Source organism: Mobula hypostoma, chromosome 6 (genome assembly GCF_963921235.1).
Source record: "Mobula hypostoma chromosome 6, sMobHyp1.1, whole genome shotgun sequence".
Lineage (NCBI taxonomy): Eukaryota > Metazoa > Chordata > Chondrichthyes > Myliobatiformes > Myliobatidae > Mobula > Mobula hypostoma.
In genome coordinates, this window is record NC_086102.1 from 112,547,430 (window position 1) to 112,568,534 (window position 21,105).

The following is a 21,105-nucleotide window of genomic DNA, read 5'->3' on the forward strand; positions in this document are numbered from 1 at the left end:
CTGCAGTAGTACCTCCCTGCTCCTGTACTCGAATCCTCTCGCTATAAATGCCAGCATACCGTTCGCCTTTTTCACCGCCTGCTGTACCTGCATGCCCACTTTCAATGACTGGTGTATAATGACACCCAGGTCTCGTTGCACCTCCCCTTTTCCTAATCGGCCACCATTCAGATAATAATCTGTTTTCCTATTTTTGCCACCAAAGTGGATAACTTCACATTTATCCACATTAAATTGCATCTGCCATGAGTTTGCCCACTCACCCAACCTATCCAAGTCACCCTGCATCCTCTTAGCATCCTCCTCACTGCTAACACTGCCACCCAGCTTCGTGTCATCCGCAAACTTGGAGATGCTGCATTTAATTCCCTCATCCAAGTCATTAATATATATTGTAAACAACTGGGGTCCCAGCACTGAGCCTTGCGGTACCCCACTAGTCACCGCCTGCCATTCTGAAAAGGTCCCGTTTATTCCCACTCTTTGCTTCCTGTCTGCTAACCAATTCTCCACCCACACCAATACCTTACCCCCAATACCATGTGCTTTAAGTTTGCACACTAATCTCCTGTGTGGGACCTTGTCAAAAGCCTTTTGAAAATCCAAATATACCACATCCACTGGTTCTCCCCTATCCACTCTACTAGTTACATCCTCAAAAAATTCTATGAGATTCGTCAGACATGATTTTCCTTTCACAAATCCATGCTGACTTTGTCCGATCATTTCACCGCTTTCCAAATGTGCTGTTATCACATCCTTGATAACTGACTCCAGCAGTTTCCCCACCACCGACGTTAGGCTAACCGGCCTATAATTCCCCGGTTTCTCTCTCCCTCCTTTTTTAAAAAGTGGGGTTACATTAGCCACCCTCCAATCCTCAGGAACTAGTCCAGAATCTAACGAGTTTTGAAAAATTATCACTAATGCATCCACTATTTCTTGGGCCACTTCCTTAAGCACTCTGGGATGCAGACCATCTGGCCCTGGGGATTTATCTGCCTTCAATCCCTTCAATTTACCTAACACCACTTCCCTACTAACATGTATTTCGCTCAGTTCCTCCATCTCACTGGACCCTCTGTCCCTTACTATTTCTGGAAGATTATTTATGTCCTCCTTAGTGAAGACAGAACCAAAGTAATTATTCAATTGGTCTGCCATGTCCTTGCTCCCCATAATCGATTCACCTGTTTCTGTTTGCAGGGGACCTACATTTGTCTTTATCAGTCTTTTCCTTTTTACATATCTATAAAAGCTTTTACAGTCCGTTTTTATGTTCTCTGCCAGTTTTCTCTCATAATCTTTTTTCCCCTTCCTAATTAAGCCCTTTGTCCTCCTCTGCTGAACTCTGAATTTCTCCCAGTCCTCAGGTGAGCCACTTTCTCTGGCTAATTTGTATGCTACTTCTTTGGAATTGATACTATCCCTAATTTCTCTTGTCAGCCACGGGTGCACTACCTTCCTTGATTTATTCTTTTGCCAAACTGGGATGAACAATTGTTGTAGTTCATCCATGCAACCTTTAAATGCCTGCCATTGCATATCCACCGTCAATCCTTGAAGTGTCATTTGCCAGTCTATCTTAGCTAATTCATGTCTCATACCTTCAAAGTTACCCCTCTTTAAGTTCAGAACCTTTGTTTCTGAATTAACTACGTCACTCTCCATGTTAATGAAGAATTCCACCATATTATGGTCACTCTTACCCAAGGGGCCTCTCACGACAAGATCGCTAATTAACCCTTCCTCATTGCTCAAAACCCAGTCCAGAATAGCCTGCTCTCTAGTCGGTTCCTCGACATGTTGGTTCAAAAAACCATCCCGCATACATTCCAAGAAATCCTCTTCCTCAGCACCTTTACCAATTTGGTTCACCCAGTCTACATGTAGATTGAAGTCACCCATTATATCAGTGATACTGTCATACCCAGACTGAATATATCAGTGATACAGTCACACACAGGCTGAATCTTTCAGTCATACAGTCACACACACAGACTGAATATATCAGCGATACAGTCACACACAGACTGAATAGATGAGTGATACTGTCATCACTGACTGAATATGTATAGTGATACAGTCACACACAGGCTGAATATATTGGTTATACAGTCAAACACAGACTGAATATATCGGTGATACTCTCACTCACAGACTGAATATATCAGTGACACAGTCACTCACCGACTGAATATATTGGTGATACAGTGAGACACAGGCTGAATATATCAGTGATACCGTCACACGCAGACTGAATATATCGGTAACACAGTCACACACAGGCTGAATATATCAGTGATATAGTCACACATAGACTAAATATATCAGTCATACAATCACTCACAGGCTGAATATACCAGTGACACAGTCACACACAAGCTGCATACATCGGCGCTACAGTCACAGAGAAACTGAATATATCGATGATAGAGTCACACACAGACTGAATATATCGGTGATACTGTCATACCCAGACTGAGTATATCAGTGATACAGTCACACACAGGCTGAATCTTTCAGTCATACGTTCAGGGATATTCAATATTCAGGAGGGATAGACATGAATGAAGGGGAGGTGTGGTGGCGTTGCTGGTTAAAGAAGAGATTAACGCAATAGAAAGGAAGGACATAAGCCGGGAAGATGTGGAATCGATATGGGTAGAGCTGCATAACACTAAGGGGCAGAAGACGCTGGTGGGAGTTGTGCACAGGCTACCTAACAGTAGTAGTGAGGTCGGAGATGGTATTAAGCAGGAAATTAGAAATGTGTGCAATAAAGGAACAGCAGTTATAATGGGTGACTTCAATCTACATGTAGATTGGGTGAACCAAATTGGTAAAGGTGCTGAGGAAGAGGATTTCTTGGAATGTATGCAGGATGGTTTTTTGAACCAACATGTCGAGGAACCAACTAGAGAGCAGGCTATTCTGGACTGGATTTTGAGCAATGAGGAAGGGTTGATTAGCGATCTTGTCGTGAGAGGCCCCTTGGGTAAGAGTGACCATAATATGGTGGAATTCATCATTAAGATGGAGAGTGACATAGTTAATTCAGAAACAAAGGTTCTGAACTTAAAGAGGGGTAACTTTGAAGGTATGAGATATGAATTAGCTAAGATAGACTGGCAAATGACACTTAAAGGATTGACGGTGGATATGCAATGGCAAGCATTTAAAGGTTGCATGGATGAACTACAACAATTGTTCATCCCAGTTTGGCAAAAGAATAAATCAAGGAAGGTAGTGCACCCGTGGCTGACAAGGGAAATTAGGGATAGTATCAATTCCAAAGAAGAAGCATACAAATTAGCCAGAGAAAGTGGCTCACCTGAGGACTGGGAGAAATTCAGAGTTCAGCAGAGGAGGACAAAGGGCTTAATCAGGAAGGGGAAAAAAGATTATGAGAGAAAACTAGCAGGGAACATAAAAACGGACTGTAAAAGCTTTTATAGATATGTAAAAAGGAAAAGACTGGTAAAGACAAATGTAGGTCCCCTGCAGACAGAAACAGGTGAATTGATTATGGGGAGCAAGGACATGGCAGACCAATTGAATAATTACTTTGGTTCTGTCTTCACTAAGGAGGACATAAATAATGTTCCAGAAATAGTAGGGAACAGAGGGTCCAGTGAGATGGAGGAACTGAGCGAAATACATGTTAGTAGGGAAGTGGTGTTAGGTAAATTGAAGGGATTGAAGGCAGATGAATCCCCAGGGCCAGATGGTCTGCACCCTAGAGTGCTTAAGGAAGTAGCCCAAGAAATAGTGGATGCATTAGTGATAATTTTTCAAAACTCGTTAGATTCTGGACTAGTTCCTGAGGGTTGGAGGGTGGCTAATGTAACTCCACTTTTTAAAAAAGGAGGGAGAGAGAAACCAGGGAATTATAGACCAGTTAGCCTAACGTCGGTGGTGGGGAAACTGCTGGAGTCAGTTATCAAAGATGTGATAACAGCACATTTGGAAAGCGGTGAAATCATCGGACAAAGTCAACATGGATTTGTGAAAGGAAAATCATGTCTGATGAATCTCATAGAATTTTTTGAGGATGTAACTAGTAGAGTGGATAGGGGAGAACCAGTGGATGTGGTATATTTGGATTTTCAAAAGGCTTTTGACAAGGTCCCACACAGGAGATTAGTGTGCAAACTTAAAGCACACGGTATTGGTGTGGGTGGAGAATTGGTTAGCAGACAGGAAGCAAAGAGTGGGAATAAACGGGACCTTTTCAGAATGGCAGGCGGTGACTAGTGGGGTACCGCAAGGCTCAGTGCTGGGACCCCAGTTGTTTACAATATATATTAATGACTTGGATGAGGGAATTAAATGCAGCATCTCCAAGTTTGCGGATGACACGAAGCTGGGTGGCAGTGTTAGCTGTGAGGAGGATGCTAAGAGGATGCAGGGTGACTTGGATAGGTTGGGTGAGTGGGCAAATTCATGGCAGATGCAATTTAACGTGGATAAATGTGAAGTTATCCACTTTGGTGGCAAAAATAGGAAAACAGATTATTATCTGAATGGTGGCCGATTAGGAGAAGGGGAGGTGCAACGAGACCTGGGTGTCATTATACACCAGTCATTGAAAGTGGGCATGCAGGTACAGCAGGTGGTGAAAAAGGCGAATGGTATGCTGGCATTTATAGCGAGAGGATTTGAGTACAGGAGCAGGGAGGTACTGCTGCAGTTGTACAAGGCCTTGGTGAGACCACACCTGGAGTATTGTGTGCAGTTTTGGTCCCCTAATCTGAGGAAAGACATCCTTGCCATAGAGGGAGTACAAAGAAGGTTCACCAGATTGATTCCTGGAATGGCAGGACTTTCATATGAAGAAAGACTGGATGAACTGGGCTTGTACTCGTTGGAATTTAGAAGATTGAGGGGGGATCTTATTGAAACGTATAAGATCCTAAAGGAATTGGACAGGCTAGATGCAGGAAGATTGTTCCCAATGTTGGGGAAGTCCAAAACGAGGGGCCACAGCTTGAGGATAGTGGGGAAGCCTTTTAGGACCGAGATTAGGAAAAAACCTCTTCACACAGAGAGTGGTGAATGTGTGGAATTCTCTGCCATGGAAAACAGTTGAGGCCAGTTCATTGGCTATATTTAAGAGGGAGTTAGATATGGCCCTTGTGGCTACGGGGGTCAGGGGGTATGGAGGGAAGGCTGGGGCGGGGTTCTGAGTTAGATGATCAGCCATGATCATAACAAATGGCGGTGTAGGCTCGAAGGGTCAAATGGCCTACTCCTGCACCTATTTTCTATGTTTCTATGTTTCTATATCATTGATGCAGTCACACACAGACTGAATATATCAGTGATACTGTCACACACAGGATGAATATATCAGTGATACAGTCACACACAGACTGAGTATATCAGTGATACAGTCACTCACTAGCTGAATATACCAGTGATACCGTCACAGTCTGAATATATCGGTGATGCAGTCATACACAGACTGAATATCTCTGTGATACAGTGGCACACATCAGCTGAAAATAAAAGTGATACAGTCACACGCAGACTGAATATATCGCTGATACAGTCACACACAGACTGAATATATCGGCGATACAGTCACACACACAGGATGAATATATCACTGACACAGTCAGACACAGTCTAAATATATCAGTGATACAGTCACACACAGCCTGAATATGTCACTGACACAGTCACAAGCACGTTGAATATATCAGTGATACAGTCACACACAGGCTGATTATATCGGTGATACCATCAGACACAGGCTGAATTTTTCAGTGATACAGTCACACAGACTTAATATATCAGTGAAACAGTCACTCGCAAGCTGAATATACCAGTGATACGGTCACACTCAGTCTGAATATATCGGTGATACAGTTACACACAGACTGAGTATATCTGTGATACAGTCGCACACACAGGCTGAATATAACAATGATGTAGTCACACGCAGGTTGAATATATCGGTGATACAGTAACACACTGACTGAATATATCGGTGATACAGTCACACACAGGCTGAATATATCAGTGATACAGTCACACGCACAGGCTGAATATATCAGTGATACATTCACACACACTGAATATATCGCTGATACCGTCACACACAGCCTGAATATATCGCTGATACAGTCACACACAGACTGAATATATCGGTGATACAGTCACTCGCAAGCTGAATATACCAGTGATACGGTCACACTCAGTCTGAATATATCGGTGATGCAGTTACGCACAGACTGAATATATCTGTGATACAGTCGCACACACAGGCTGAATATAACAATGATACAGTCACACGCAGGTTGAATATATCGGTGATACAGTAACACATTGACTGACTATATCGGTGATACAGTCACAGACAGACACAGTATATCAGTGATGCAGTCACACACAGGCTGAATATATCAGTGATACAGTCACACGCACAGGCTGAATATATCAGTGATACATTCACACACACTGAATATATCAGTGATACACTCACATGCAGGCTGAATATATCGATGATACAGTCACACACAGACTGAATATATCGGTGATACAGTCACACGCAGGCTGAATCTTTCAGTGATACAGTCACACACATGGACTGAATATATCCGTGCTACAGTCACACTCAGACTGAGTATATGAATGATACTGTCCCTTAATATATATAGTGATACAGTCACACACAGGCTGAATATAAAGGTTAAACAGTTACACACAAACTGAATATGTCGATGATACAGTCACACAGAGACTGAAAATATCGGTGATACAGTAACACACAGATTGAATATATCAGTGATACAGTCGCACGCAGAATGAATATATCAGTGATACAGTCACACACAGGCTGAATATATCAATTATACAATCACACACAGACTGATTATATCAGTGATACAGTCACACACAGGCTAAATATATCGGTGGTACGGTTGCACACAGAGGCTGAATATATTAGTGATACAGAAACACGCAGGCTGAATATATCGGCGATACATTCAGGCACAAACTGAATATATCAGGGCTACTATCACAGACTGGCTTAATATACCTGTGATACAGTCTCACACAGGCTGAATATATCGTTGATACAATCACACACAGGTTGAATTAGTCAGTGATACAGTCACCATCAGACTGAATATATCTGTGGTGCATTCACACACAGAGGCTGAATATATCAGTGATACATTCATACACAGACTGAATATATCGGTGATACAGTAACACACTGACTGAAGATATCGGTGATACAGTCACAGACAGACACAATATATCAGTGATGCAGTCACACGCACAGGCTGAATACATCAGTGATACATTCACACACACTGAATATATCGCTGATACCGTCACACACAGTCTGAATATATGAGTGATACTGTCACTGAATATATATAGTGATACAGTCACACACAGGCTGAATATAAATGTGAAACAGTTACACACAAACTGAATATATCGGTGATACAGTCACTCACAAACTAAATATATCAGTGATACAGTCACACACAGACTAATTTACCAGTGATGCAGTCACACACAGACTGAAAACATCGGTGATACAGTAACACACAGGCTGAATATATCGGTGATACAGTCACTCACAAACTAAATATATCAGTGATACAGTCACACACAGACTAATTTACCAGTGATGCAGTCACACACAGACTGAAAACATCGGTGATACAGTAACACACAGGCTGAATATATCAGTGATACAGTCACTTGCATAATGAATATATCAGTGATACAGTCACACACAGGCTGAATATATCAATTATACAATCACACACAGACTGATTATATCAGTGATACAGTCACACACAGGCTAAATATATCAGTGATACGGTTGCACACAGAGGCTGAATATATCAGTGATACAGAAACACGCAGGCTGAATATATTGGCGATACATTCAGGGACAAACTGAATATATCAGTGCTACCGTCACAGACTGGCTTTATATATCTGTGATACAGTCACACACAGGCTGAATATATCATTGATACAGTCACACACAGGCTGAATATGTCGGTGATACAGTCACCATCAGACTGAATTTATCTGTGGTGCAGTCACACACAGAGGCTGAATATATCAGTGATACAGTCACAAGCATGCTGAATATATCAGTGATACAGTCATACACAGACTGAATATATCGGTGATACAGTCACACACAGGCTGAATATATCAGTGATAGTCACACACAGGCTGAATACATCGGTGATACACTAACAGACAGGCTGAATCTATCAGTGATACAGTCACACGCAGACTGAATATATCAATAACACAGTCACACACAGGCTGAATATATCAATGATACAGTCACACACAAACTGTATATCAGTGATACAGTCACTCACAGGCTGAATATACCAGTGACACAGTCACACACAAGCTGAATATATCGGTGATACAGTCACAGAGAGACTGAATATATCAGTGATACATTCACACACAGAGGCTGAATATATCAGTGATACAGACACACGCAGGCTGAACATATCGGTGATAAAGTCATACACAGACTGAATATATCAGTGATACAATCACACACACAGACTCAATATATCAGTGATACAGTCACACACAGACTGAATATATCAGTGATACAGTCACACTCTGACTGACTATATCAGTGATACAGTCACTAATGGGCTGAATATTTTGGTGATACAGTCACACACAGACTGTATATATCAGTGATACTGTCGCACACAGTTTGAATATATCAGTGATACGCTCACACACAGGTTGAATATATCAGTGATACAGTCAGGCACAGACTGAATATATCGATGATAGTGTCACTCACAGACTGAATATATCGGTGATACAGTAACACACAGGCTGAATATATCAGTGATACAGTTACACGCAGAATGAATATATCGGTGATACAGTCACTCGCAGGCTGAATATACCAGTGATCATGTCACACACAGGCTGAATATATCGGTGATACTGTCACACACAGAATGAATATATCGGTGATACAGTCACACACAGAGGCTGAATATATCAGAGATACAGACACACGCAGGCTAAATATATATGTGATACAGTCACACACAGACTGAATATATCGGTAATACCGTAACACACAGACTGAATATATCAGTGATACTGATGCACACAGGCTGAATAAATTAGTGATATAGTCACACACAGGCTGAATATACCAGTGATACAGTCACTCACAGGGTGAATATACCAGTGATACAGTCAGACACAGGCTGACTATAACGGTGATACGCACTCACATTCTCAATACATCTTTGGTGCACTCACACACAGAGGCTGAATATATCAGTGATACACTCACATGCAGGCTGAATATATCAATGATACAGTCACACACAGACTGAATATATCGGTGATACTGTCTTACCCGGACTGAGTATATCGGTGATACAGTCACACACAGGCTGAATCTTTCAGTCATACAGTCACACACACAGACTGAATATATCAGTGATACAGTCACACATAGACTAAATATATCAGTCATACAATCACTCACAGGCTGAATATACCAGTGACACAGTCACACACAAGCTGCATACATCGGCGCTACAGTCACAGAGAGACTGAATATATCGGTGATACAGTCACACACAGAGGCTGACTATATCATTGATGCAGTCACACACAGACTGAATATACCTGTTATACAGTCACACACATGCTGAATATATCAGTGATACAGTCACTCACAGGCTGAATATACCAGTGACACAGTCACACACAAGCTGAATACATCGGTGATACAGTCACGGAGAGACTGAATATATCGGTGTTACAGTCACACACAGAGGCTGACTATATCAGTGATGCAGCCACACACAGACTGAATATATTGGTGATAGAGTCACACACATACTGAATATATCAGTGATACTGTCACACACAGGATGAATATATCAGTGATACAGTCACTCACTAGTTGAATATACCAGTGATACCATCACACTCAGTCTGAATATATCGGTGATGCAGTCATACACAGACTGAATATCTCTGTGATAGAGTCGCACACATAGGCTGAAAATAAAAGTGATACAGTCACACGCAGACTGAATATATCAGTGATACAGTCACACACAGGCTGAATTTTTCAGTGATACAGTCACACACAGACTGAATATATCAGTGAAACTGTCACTCGCAAGCTGAATATACCAGTGATACGGTCACACTCAGTCTGAATATATCGGTGATGCAGTTACACACAGTCTGAATATATCTGTGATGCAGTTGCACACACAGGCTGAATATAACAATGATGCAGTCACACGCAGGCTGAATATATCGGTGATACAGTAACACACTGACTGAAGATATCGGTGATACAGTCACAGACAGACACAATATATCAGTGATGCAGTCACACGCACAGGCTGAATATATCAGTGATACATTCACACACACTGAATATATCACTGATACCGTCACACACAGTCTGAATATATGAGTGATACTGTCCCTGAATATATATAGTGATACAGTCACACCATGACTGAATATAAAGGTTAAACAGTTACACACAAAGTGAATACATCGGTGATGCAGTCACACAGAGACTGAAAACATCGGTGATACAGTAACACACAGATTGAATATATCAGTGATACAGTCTTATGCAGAATGAATATATCAGTGATACAGTCACAAACAGGCTGAATATATCAATTATACAACCACACACAGACTGATTATATCAGTGATACAGTCACACACAGGCTAAATATATCAGTGATACGGTTGCACACAGAGGCTGAATATATCAGTGATACAGAAACATGCAGGCTGAATATATCGGCAATACATTCAGGCACAAACTGAATATATCAGTGCTACTGTAACAGACTGGCTTAATATATCTGTGATAAAGTCACATACAGGCTGAATATATCATTGATACAGTCAAACACAGGCTGAATATGTCGGTGATACAGTCACCATCAGACTGAATATATCTGTGGTGCAGTCACACACAGAGGCTGAATATATCAGCGATACAGTCACAAGCATGCTGAATATATCAGTGATACAGTCATACACAGATAGAATATATCGGTGATACAGTCACACACAGGCTAAAAATATATCAGTGATAGTCACACACAGGCTGAATATATCAGTGATACACTAACAGACAGGCTGAATATATCACTGATACAATCACACGCAGACTGAATATATCAGTCAAGCACAGACTGAACATATCGATGATAGTGTCACTCACAGATTGAATATATCGGTGATACAGTAACACACAGGCTGAATATATCAGTGATACAGTTACACACAGAATGAATATATCGGTGATACAATCACTCGCAGGCTGAATATACCAGTGATCATGTCACACACAGTCTGAATATATTGGTGATACAGTCACACACAGGTGATACAGTCACACACAGAGGCTGAATATATCGTTGATACAGTCACACACAGACTGAATATATCTGTGATGCAGTCACACACAGAGGCTGAATATATCAGTGATGCAGTCAGCAGCATGCTGAATATATCAGTGATACAGTCATACACAGACTGAATATATCGGTGAAACAGTCATAGGCTGAATATATCGGTGATACACTAAGAGACAGGCTGAATATATCAGTGATACAATGACACACAGTCTGAATATATCGGTAACACAGTCACACACAGGCTGAATATATCAATGATACAGTCACACACAAGCTGAATATATCGGTGATACAGTCACAGAGAGACTGAATATATCAGTGATACATTCAAACACAGAGGCTGAATATATCAGTGATACAGACACACGCAGGCTGAACATATCGGTGATAAAGTCATACACAGACTGAATATATCAGTGATACAATCACACACACACAGAATATACCGGTGATAGAGCCACACACAGTCTGATATATCAGTGATACAGTCATACACACAGACTCAATATATCAGTGATACAGTCACACACAGACTGAATATATCAGTGATACATCACACTCTGACTGAATATATCAGTGATACAGTCACTAATGGGCTGAATATTTTGGTGATACAGTCACACACAGACTGTATATATCAGTGATACTGTCACACACAGTTTGAATATATCGATGATAGTGTCACTCACAGACTGAATATATCGGTGATACAGTAACACACAGGCTGAATATATCAGTGATACAGTTACACGCAGAATGAATATATCAGTGATACAGTCACTCGCAGGCTGAATATACCAGTGATCATGTCACACACAGGCTGAATATATCGGTGATACTGTCACACACAGAATGAATATATCGGTGATACAGTCACACACAGAGGCTGAATATATCAGTGACACAGACACATGCAGGCTAAATATATATGTGATACAGTCACACACAGACTGAATATATCGTTAATACTGTCACACACAGACTGAATATATCAGTGATACTGATGCACACAGGCTGAATAAATCAGTGATACAGTCACACACAGGCTGAATATACCGGTGATACAGTCACCCACAGAGTGAATATACCAGTGATACAGTCACCCACAGAGTGAATATACCAGTGATACAGTCAGACACAGGCTGAATATAACGGTGATACGCACTCACATTCTCAATACATCTTTGGTGCACTCACACACAGAGGCTGAATATATCAGTGATACACTCACATGCAGGCTGAATATATCGATGATACAATCACACACAGACTGAATATATCGGTGATACTGTCATACCCAGACTGAGTATATCAGTGATACAGTCACACACAGGCTGAAACTTTCAGTCATGCAGTCACACAAAGACTGAATAGATGAGTGATACTGTCATCACTGACTGAATATATATAGTGATACAGTCACACACAGGCTGAATATATCGGTTATACAGTCAAACACAGACTGAATATATCGGTGATACACTCACTCACAGACTTCATATATCAGTGATACAGCCACATACAGACTGAATATATCGGTAACACAGTCATCAGAGGCTGAGTATATCAGTGATACAGTCACACACAGACTAAATATATCGGTTATACCGTCAAATACAGACTGAATATATCAGTGGTACAGTCACAGGCAAGCTGAATATATCTGAGATACAGTCACACACAGGCTGAATATATCAGTGATACAGTCAGACACAGGCTGAATCTTTCAGTGATACAGTCACACACAGGTTAAATATATCGGTTATGCAGTCACACACAGACTGAATATATTGGTGATACAGTCACTCACAGCCTGAATATATCAGTGATACTGTAACACACAGGCTGAATATATCAGTGATACAGTCACTCGCATAATGAATATATCGGTGATACAGTCACACACAGGCTGAATATACCAATGGCACAGTCACACACAACCTGAATATATCGGTGATATAGTTGCACCCAGACTGAATATATCGGTGATACAGTCATACTCAGAGGCTGAATATATCAGGTATCAAGAAACACGCAGGCTGAATATATCCGTGATACAGTCACACACAGGCTGAATATATCTGTGATACCGTCACACACAGACTGAATATATGAGTGATACTATCATTACTGACTGAATATATATACTGATACAGTCACACACAGGTTAAATATATCGGTTATGCAGTCACACACAGACTGAATATATTGGTGATACAGTCACTCACAGCCTGAATATATCAGTGATACTGTAACACACAGGCTGAATATATCAGTGATACAGTCACTCGCATAATGAATATATCGGTGATACAGTCACACACAGGCTGAATATACCAATGGCACAGTCACACACAACCTGAATATATCGGTGATATAGTTGCACCCAGACTGAATATATCGGTGATACAGTCACACTCAGAGGCTGAATATATCAGGTATCAAGAAACACGCAGGCTGAATATATCCGTGATACAGTCACACACAGGCTGAATATATCTGTGATACCGTCACACACAGACTGAATATATGAGTGATACTGTCATCACTGACTGAATATATATACTGATACAGTCACACACAGGCTAAATATATCAGTTATACAGTCACACACAGACTGAATATATTGGTTATACTGTCACTCACAGACTGAATATATCAGTGATACAGTCACACACAGCCTGAATATATCGGTGATACTGTAACACACAGGCTGAATATATCAGTGATACAGTCTCTTGCATGATGAATATATCGGTGATACAGTCACATACAGGCTGAATATACCAATGACACAGTCACACACAACCTGAATATATCGGTGATATAGTCGCACCCAGACTGAATATATTGGTGTTTCATTCACACTCAGAGGTTGAATATATCAGGTATCAAGAAACACGCAGGCTGAATATATCCGTGATACAGTCACTCACAGACTGAATATATCAGTGATACAGCCACACACAGACTGAATATAACGGTAACACAGTCATCAGAGGCTGAGTATATCAGTGATACAGTCACACACAGGCTGAATATACCAATGACACAGTCACACACAACCTGAATATGTCGGTGATATAGTCGCACCCAGACTGAATATATCGGTGATACAGTCACACTCAGAGGCTGAATATATCAGGTATCAAGAAACACGCAGGCTGAATATATCCATGATACAGTCACGCACAGGCTGAATATATGAGTGATACTGTCATCACTGACTGAATATATATACTGATACTGTCACACACAGGCTAAATATATCGGTTATGCAGTCACACACAGACTGAATATATTGGTGATACTGTCACTCACAGACTGAATATATCAGTGATATGGTCACACACAGGCTCAATATGTCAGTGATACAGTCACACACAGCCTGAATATATCGGTGATACTGTAACACACAGGCTGAATATATCAGTGATACAGTCACTTGCATAATGAATATATCGGTGATACAGTCACACACAGGCTGAATATGCCAATGACACAGTCACACACAACCTGAATATATCGGTGATATAGTCGCACCCAGGCTGAATATATCAGTGATACAGTCACACTCAGAGGCTGAATATATCAGGTATCAAGAAACACGCAGGCTGAATATATCGGTGATACAGTCACACACAGACTGAATATATCTGTGGTGCAGTCAGACACAGAGACTGAATATATTGGTGATACCGTCACACGCCGGATGGATATATCGGTGATACAATCACACACAGACTGAATATATCGGTGATACTGTCACTCACAGGCCTAATATATCGGTGATACAGTCAGACACAGACTGAATATATCGGTGATATTGTCACACACAGGCTGAATATATCAGTGATACAGTGACACACTGACTGAATATATCGGTGATACAGTCACACGCAGGCAGAATATATTGGTGATATAACCAGACACAAACTGAATTATATCAGTATACATTCTCACACACACGCTGAACATACCAGTGACATGGTTATGTATAGATTGGATATAACTGTGATACTGTCATACCAAGGCAGGGTGTATCAGTGGTACAGTCACACACAGGCTGAATATATTACTATACAGTCACACACACACTGAAAATATCAGTGATACAATCACACATATGCTGAATATATCAGTGGTACAGTCACACACAAACTGTATATAGTCATGATATAGTCATGCAGACTGTAGATATCAGTAATAGAGGCACACACAGACTGAATATCTCATTGATACAGTCACACTCAGGAAGAATATATCTGTGATACAGTCACACATGGACTGAAAATATCTGTGGTACTGTTGCCCACAGAAGGAATACATCGGTGATATTGCCTCACACAGGCTAAATATATCAGTGATATTGTTACACAGAAGCTGAATATATCGGAGCCACATTCATAAGCAGATTGAATATATCAGAGGTACAGTTGCTCATAGACTGAATATATTTGTAATACATTCACGTGCAAAAGAATATATCAGTGATACAGTCTCACTCAGACTGAACACATCAGGAATAACATCACACACACAGGCCGAATATATCAGTGATACAGTCAAACACAGGCTGAATATATCAGCGATACAGTCACACACAGACTGAATATGTCAGTGATACAGTCACGCACAGGTTGAATGTATCAGTGATACCGTCACACACTGGCTGAATATATGAGCGATACAGTCACACACAGGCTGAATATATTGGTGATACTGTCACACACAGGCTGAATATATCGGTGATACAGTCACACACAGACTGAATGTATCGGTGATACAGTCACACACAGGCTGACTATATCGGTGATACAGTCACATGCAGGCAGAATATATTGGTGATATAACCAGACACAAACTGAATTATATCAGTATACAGTCTCACACACACACTGAACATGCCAGTGACGTAGTCATGTACAGACGGAATGTAACTGTGATACTGTCATACCAAGGCAGAGTGTATCAGTGGTACTGTCACGCACACACTGAAAATATCAGTGATACTGTCACACATATGCTGAATATATCAGTGGTACAGTCACACACAGCCTGAATATATCGGTGATACTGTAACACACAGACTGAATATATCGGTGATACTGTCACACACAGGCTGAATATATCAGTGATACAGTGACACACTGACTGAATATATCGGTGATACAGTCACACGCAGGCAGAATATATTGGTGATATAACCAGACACAAACTGAATTATATCAGTATACATTCTCACAGACACGCTGAACATACCAGTGACATGGTTATGTATAGATTGGATATAACTGTGATACTGTCATACCAAGGCAGGGTGTATCAGTGGTACAGTCACACACAGGCTGAATATATTACTATACAGTCACACACACACTGAAAATATCAGTGATACAATCACACATATGCTGAATATATCAGTGGTACAGTCACACACAAACTGTATATATTCATGATATAGTCATGCAGACTGTAGATATCAGTAATAGAGGCACACACAGACTGAATATCTCATTGATACAGTCACACTCAGGAAGAATACATCTGTGATATAGTCACACATGGGCTGAAAATATCTGTGGTACTGTTGCCCACGGAAGGAATACGTCGGTGATATTGCCACACACAGGCTAAATATATCAGTGATATTGTTACACAGAGGCTGAATATATCGGAGCCACATTTGTAAGCAGATTGAATATATCAGAGATACAGTTGCTCATAGAATATATTTGTAATTCAGTCACACGCAAAAGAATATATCAGTGATACAGTCACACACAGACTGAACACATCAGTGAATACGTCACACACACAGGCCGAATATATCGATGATACAGTGTCACACAGACTGAAAAAATGACCATGCAGTTGCACACAGATGGATTATATCAGTGATACAGTCACACACAGACTGAAAATATCAGTGTTAATCTCACTCACAGACTGAATATATCTCTCAGATAGTCACACACATGCTTCCATATACTGGTGATACAACCATACACAGGCAAGCATGCTGAACACCTCAGTGATATCGTCATGCACAAGCTGAATATATCAATGATACAGTCACCCACAGAGGCTGAAGACATTGGTGATATTGACCAACACAGTTATACAGTTAATAAGGGACTGACTATATCAGGGGTATACTCACACACACACACACACACGCAATATATCAGTGATAAAGTCAGACACGAACTGAATATATTGGTGATGCAGACACACACAGGCTGAATATATTTGTGATACAGTCACACACAGACTGAATATATCGGTGATATAGTCACACACACAGGCTGAATATATCAGTGATATTGCCACACATAGGCTGAATATATCAGTATACGGTCACACACACACTGAATATATTGGTGACCTCGTCACATTGATGATATCGTTACACACAGGCTGTATATTTCAGTGATACATTCACACAGAGACTGACCGGCTCAGACATCATTCTGATACATTTATACAGACTGAATATGTCCAAATGTGTAGGTCATACTGACAAACCATCACAGTCATACAGTGCATTCTGTATCAATACAGTTACACACAGAGCGAATATATCAGCCAGAGAATGATATCGCTACTGAGACAATATATCAAATGGATATGGTCCCTCCGAGAGTGAATATAACAGTCTGTACAGTTGGAGTGAATATGTAAAATGAGTGCAGACTGTAAATACCGTATTGATACAGTCACACAAGAACTGGATATAATGGATGGATTGTTGCTCAGAGACAAAATATCTCAGAGGGAGATGAAATGCATTACATTAATACAATCACAGAGACACTAAATGCTTCAGACTGAGAATATGCACTGAGACACAATATATCAGACTGATTCACTCCCAGTCTGTAGACCATACAACACAGGCAGTAGTTCCCGCAATTCACTCCACTCTCTCTCTCTCTCTCCCCCTCTGCTTCTGTCTGTCTCTCTCTCTCTCTGTCTCTCTGTCTCTCTCTCTCTGTCTCTCTCTCTCTCTCTCTCTCTCTCTCTCTCTCTCTCTCTCTCTCTCTCTCTCTTCTCGCACCAGGGAGAGGGCTCCAGCTGTAAACACGATGATGGTCAGCAGTTGCATGCTGAGTGCCCATTGTCATGTGGAAAGGAGGAGGCCGCTCTCTGCCTCATGGTCCTGCCTGCCCAGCAGAGGTCCCCTCGGTCCATGCCCTGGCCAGAATGCCAGGCCATTCTGCTCATCGTACTGCTAGATCTGAAGCCCAGGGACAGACAGGTGTCAGCTCCCCTGCCTGCACCGCAGAACCAGCTGGGCTACCAGGTGTGATTGCAACGCTTTTTGGGGGTTTAACGGCCTGTGTTCAGGGATCGCACCAAGGGCACAGCTCCCACTCCCAGGAGTGATATCGCGGGGCAACCTACTCCAACCACATCCAACCCACAACAGCCGCGGTTAGAGACATAGTCATGGAATGCTACCGCACAGAAACAGGCCACTCGGCCCTTCTAGGCTGTGCTGCTTTCTTCTGCCTAGCAGCATAAAAGCAAGTGTTCTTGCCAAAGTCAAATATAAAATGTTAAGAACCATAAGACATAGTGGCAGAATTAGGCCATTCAGCCCATCGAGTCCACTCCAACATTCCATCATGGCTGACTTATTATCCCTCTCAACCCCATTCTCCTGCTTTCTCCCTGTAACCTTTGACACCCTGACTGATCAGGAACCTGTCAATCCCTGCTTTAAACATACTAATTGTTAAACAGCAAAAGGTGAGTTTATTTCATGGACTTTCAATGGAATTTACCAAGATCTGAACGACTCCCTCAAAGAATCAATTTTAAACGAAGCACAGAATTAGCGAGATGGGAAATCTCTTCCCTGTTTCTCCCCTGTTGCCAGCGTCAGCCCTCACTGCAGGTGACAGTGAAGGGGCTTTCACCGGGTAACCTGCTCCCCAGGTCGTGGTAGCAAGGCGGGAGGGTTAACTTAAAGTCGGACTTACCACAGAGAAGTTGTGTGAGGAACAGGGGGATCCGCTGAAGTTACAGTTCTTCAACATCTCCTCGATCTGGTGGCCGGTGCGGTTGAAAATATCCATCATGTTGGGCTCGGGGTATCCCTGGACCACTGCCCGGTGGGCGTCCTTGCTCTTGGGGGGCAGCCCCGTCATGTTGGCCAGGTGGTAGATGTCGGCGTCAGTCAGGGCATTGTGGCGAAAACGATTCATGTTGCAGATGGTGATGGCGGGGAAGGTGATCTCCTGATTCGATTCCTCGTCCAACGCCGTGACGTGGTGGTAATGGAGGTAGGAGACGGTGCAATTCACCACTTGGTAGAGGAAGAAGAGAAGGGAGGACAGGAAGGCGAGAGCCCAGAGAGTCTGCTTTACTCCACAACCTCCTGCCACAAAGACGTGGTTTATGCCATGTAGTGAGCAGGTATCGGCAAAGGTGATCAGGTCCGTGGCTGTCGAGTGGCAGGCATCACCGATCAGACTCTTCTTGTCACATTCCACCGCCCCTTTCTGCTTCTCTGCATCCTCCGAAAACGCGATTTTGCAAACAATTTCAATCGGCATCTGGGAGAGAGGTGGGAGCCCCGTCTACCAGGTGGCAAAAGCTTCCAGCAACGGACTGGCTGGCTGACAGAACTTACCGGGGGAGAGAGAGAGAGAGGGAGAGAGAGAGCGAGAGAGAGAGAGAGAGGCAGAGAGAGAGGGAGAGAGAGAGAGAGGGAGAGAGAGAGAGAGAGACAGAGACAGAGAGACAGAGAGAGAGACAGAGAGACAGGGAGAGAGACAGGGAGAAAGACAGAGAGAGGGAGAGAAAGAGACAGAAACAGAAAGAGAGAGAGAAAGAGAGACAGAGCGAGAGACTGAGAGAAAGAGACAGAGAGATAGACAGTCAGAGAGAGAGAGATTGTGAGTGAGAGAGAAAGAAAGAGATAGAGGGGAAGAGAGACAGAGAGAGGGGGAAGAAAGATATAAAGAGAGATGGAGGGGGAGAGAGAAAGAGGGAGAGACAGAAAGGGACACAGGAGAGACAGAGAGAGCGAGGCTGTGGGGGTAGAGGGAGAGCTACAAATCTGCTCACAAACCACAGTTTCGACTTGCTGCCTCACCTCCGCACGCGCTGAGTGTGCTGTGTCCTGCTTATCAGCAGTAATACAGCTGTCAGGGAGCGCACTCGGTACACCAGCGTATAAAATGCAGCGTTTACACAGTGCTAATAGAACTCAGGGCTGGTTAATAATTCATGAGGGAACCCATCGTGATTACTCCATTCTCCGGCCCCGAATGCAACAACTTCAAACCCACTTGTTGGAGAGGCACCCCCGCTCCCTCAGACACCCCAGGACAGCCAGCCACCACAACTGTACTCCCAGAGCCCTTCCCATTACTCAGGGATAGACAGGGGCAGGGGCAAAGGGAGAGGGTCAGGGGGTGAGGGTAGTGATAGAGGGAGGGGGACGAAGGGTGAGGGTGGCAGGGGAGGGAAGGGGATGAGGGGTGAGGGTGGGGGTTGTGGGAGGGAGGCGAGGGGTGAGTGTGGGATTTAGAGGGAGGAGCCCAGGGGTGAGGGTGGAAGATGGAGGGAGATGAAGGATAAGGGTAGCCATAGAGGGAGGGACACAAGGAATGAGGGTGCAAGACAAAAGGTCGCTCTT

The 21,105-nt window shown here is 42.4% G+C and overlaps 1 protein-coding gene across 1 annotated transcript in view; it reads right to left on the bottom strand.

The window, feature by feature from the left end:
• Positions 1-20,573, bottom strand: part of asic4a (acid-sensing (proton-gated) ion channel family member 4a) — a 322,546-nt gene extending 301,973 nt beyond the window's left edge. The window contains exon 1 of the mRNA XM_063051476.1: positions 19,442-20,573. Within this exon, the coding sequence (XP_062907546.1) occupies positions 19,442-20,017 (576 nt within the window). The 5' untranslated portion in view covers positions 20,018-20,573. The remainder of the gene's footprint in view (positions 1-19,441) is intronic.
• Between the last annotated feature and the right edge of the window lie 532 nt (positions 20,574-21,105).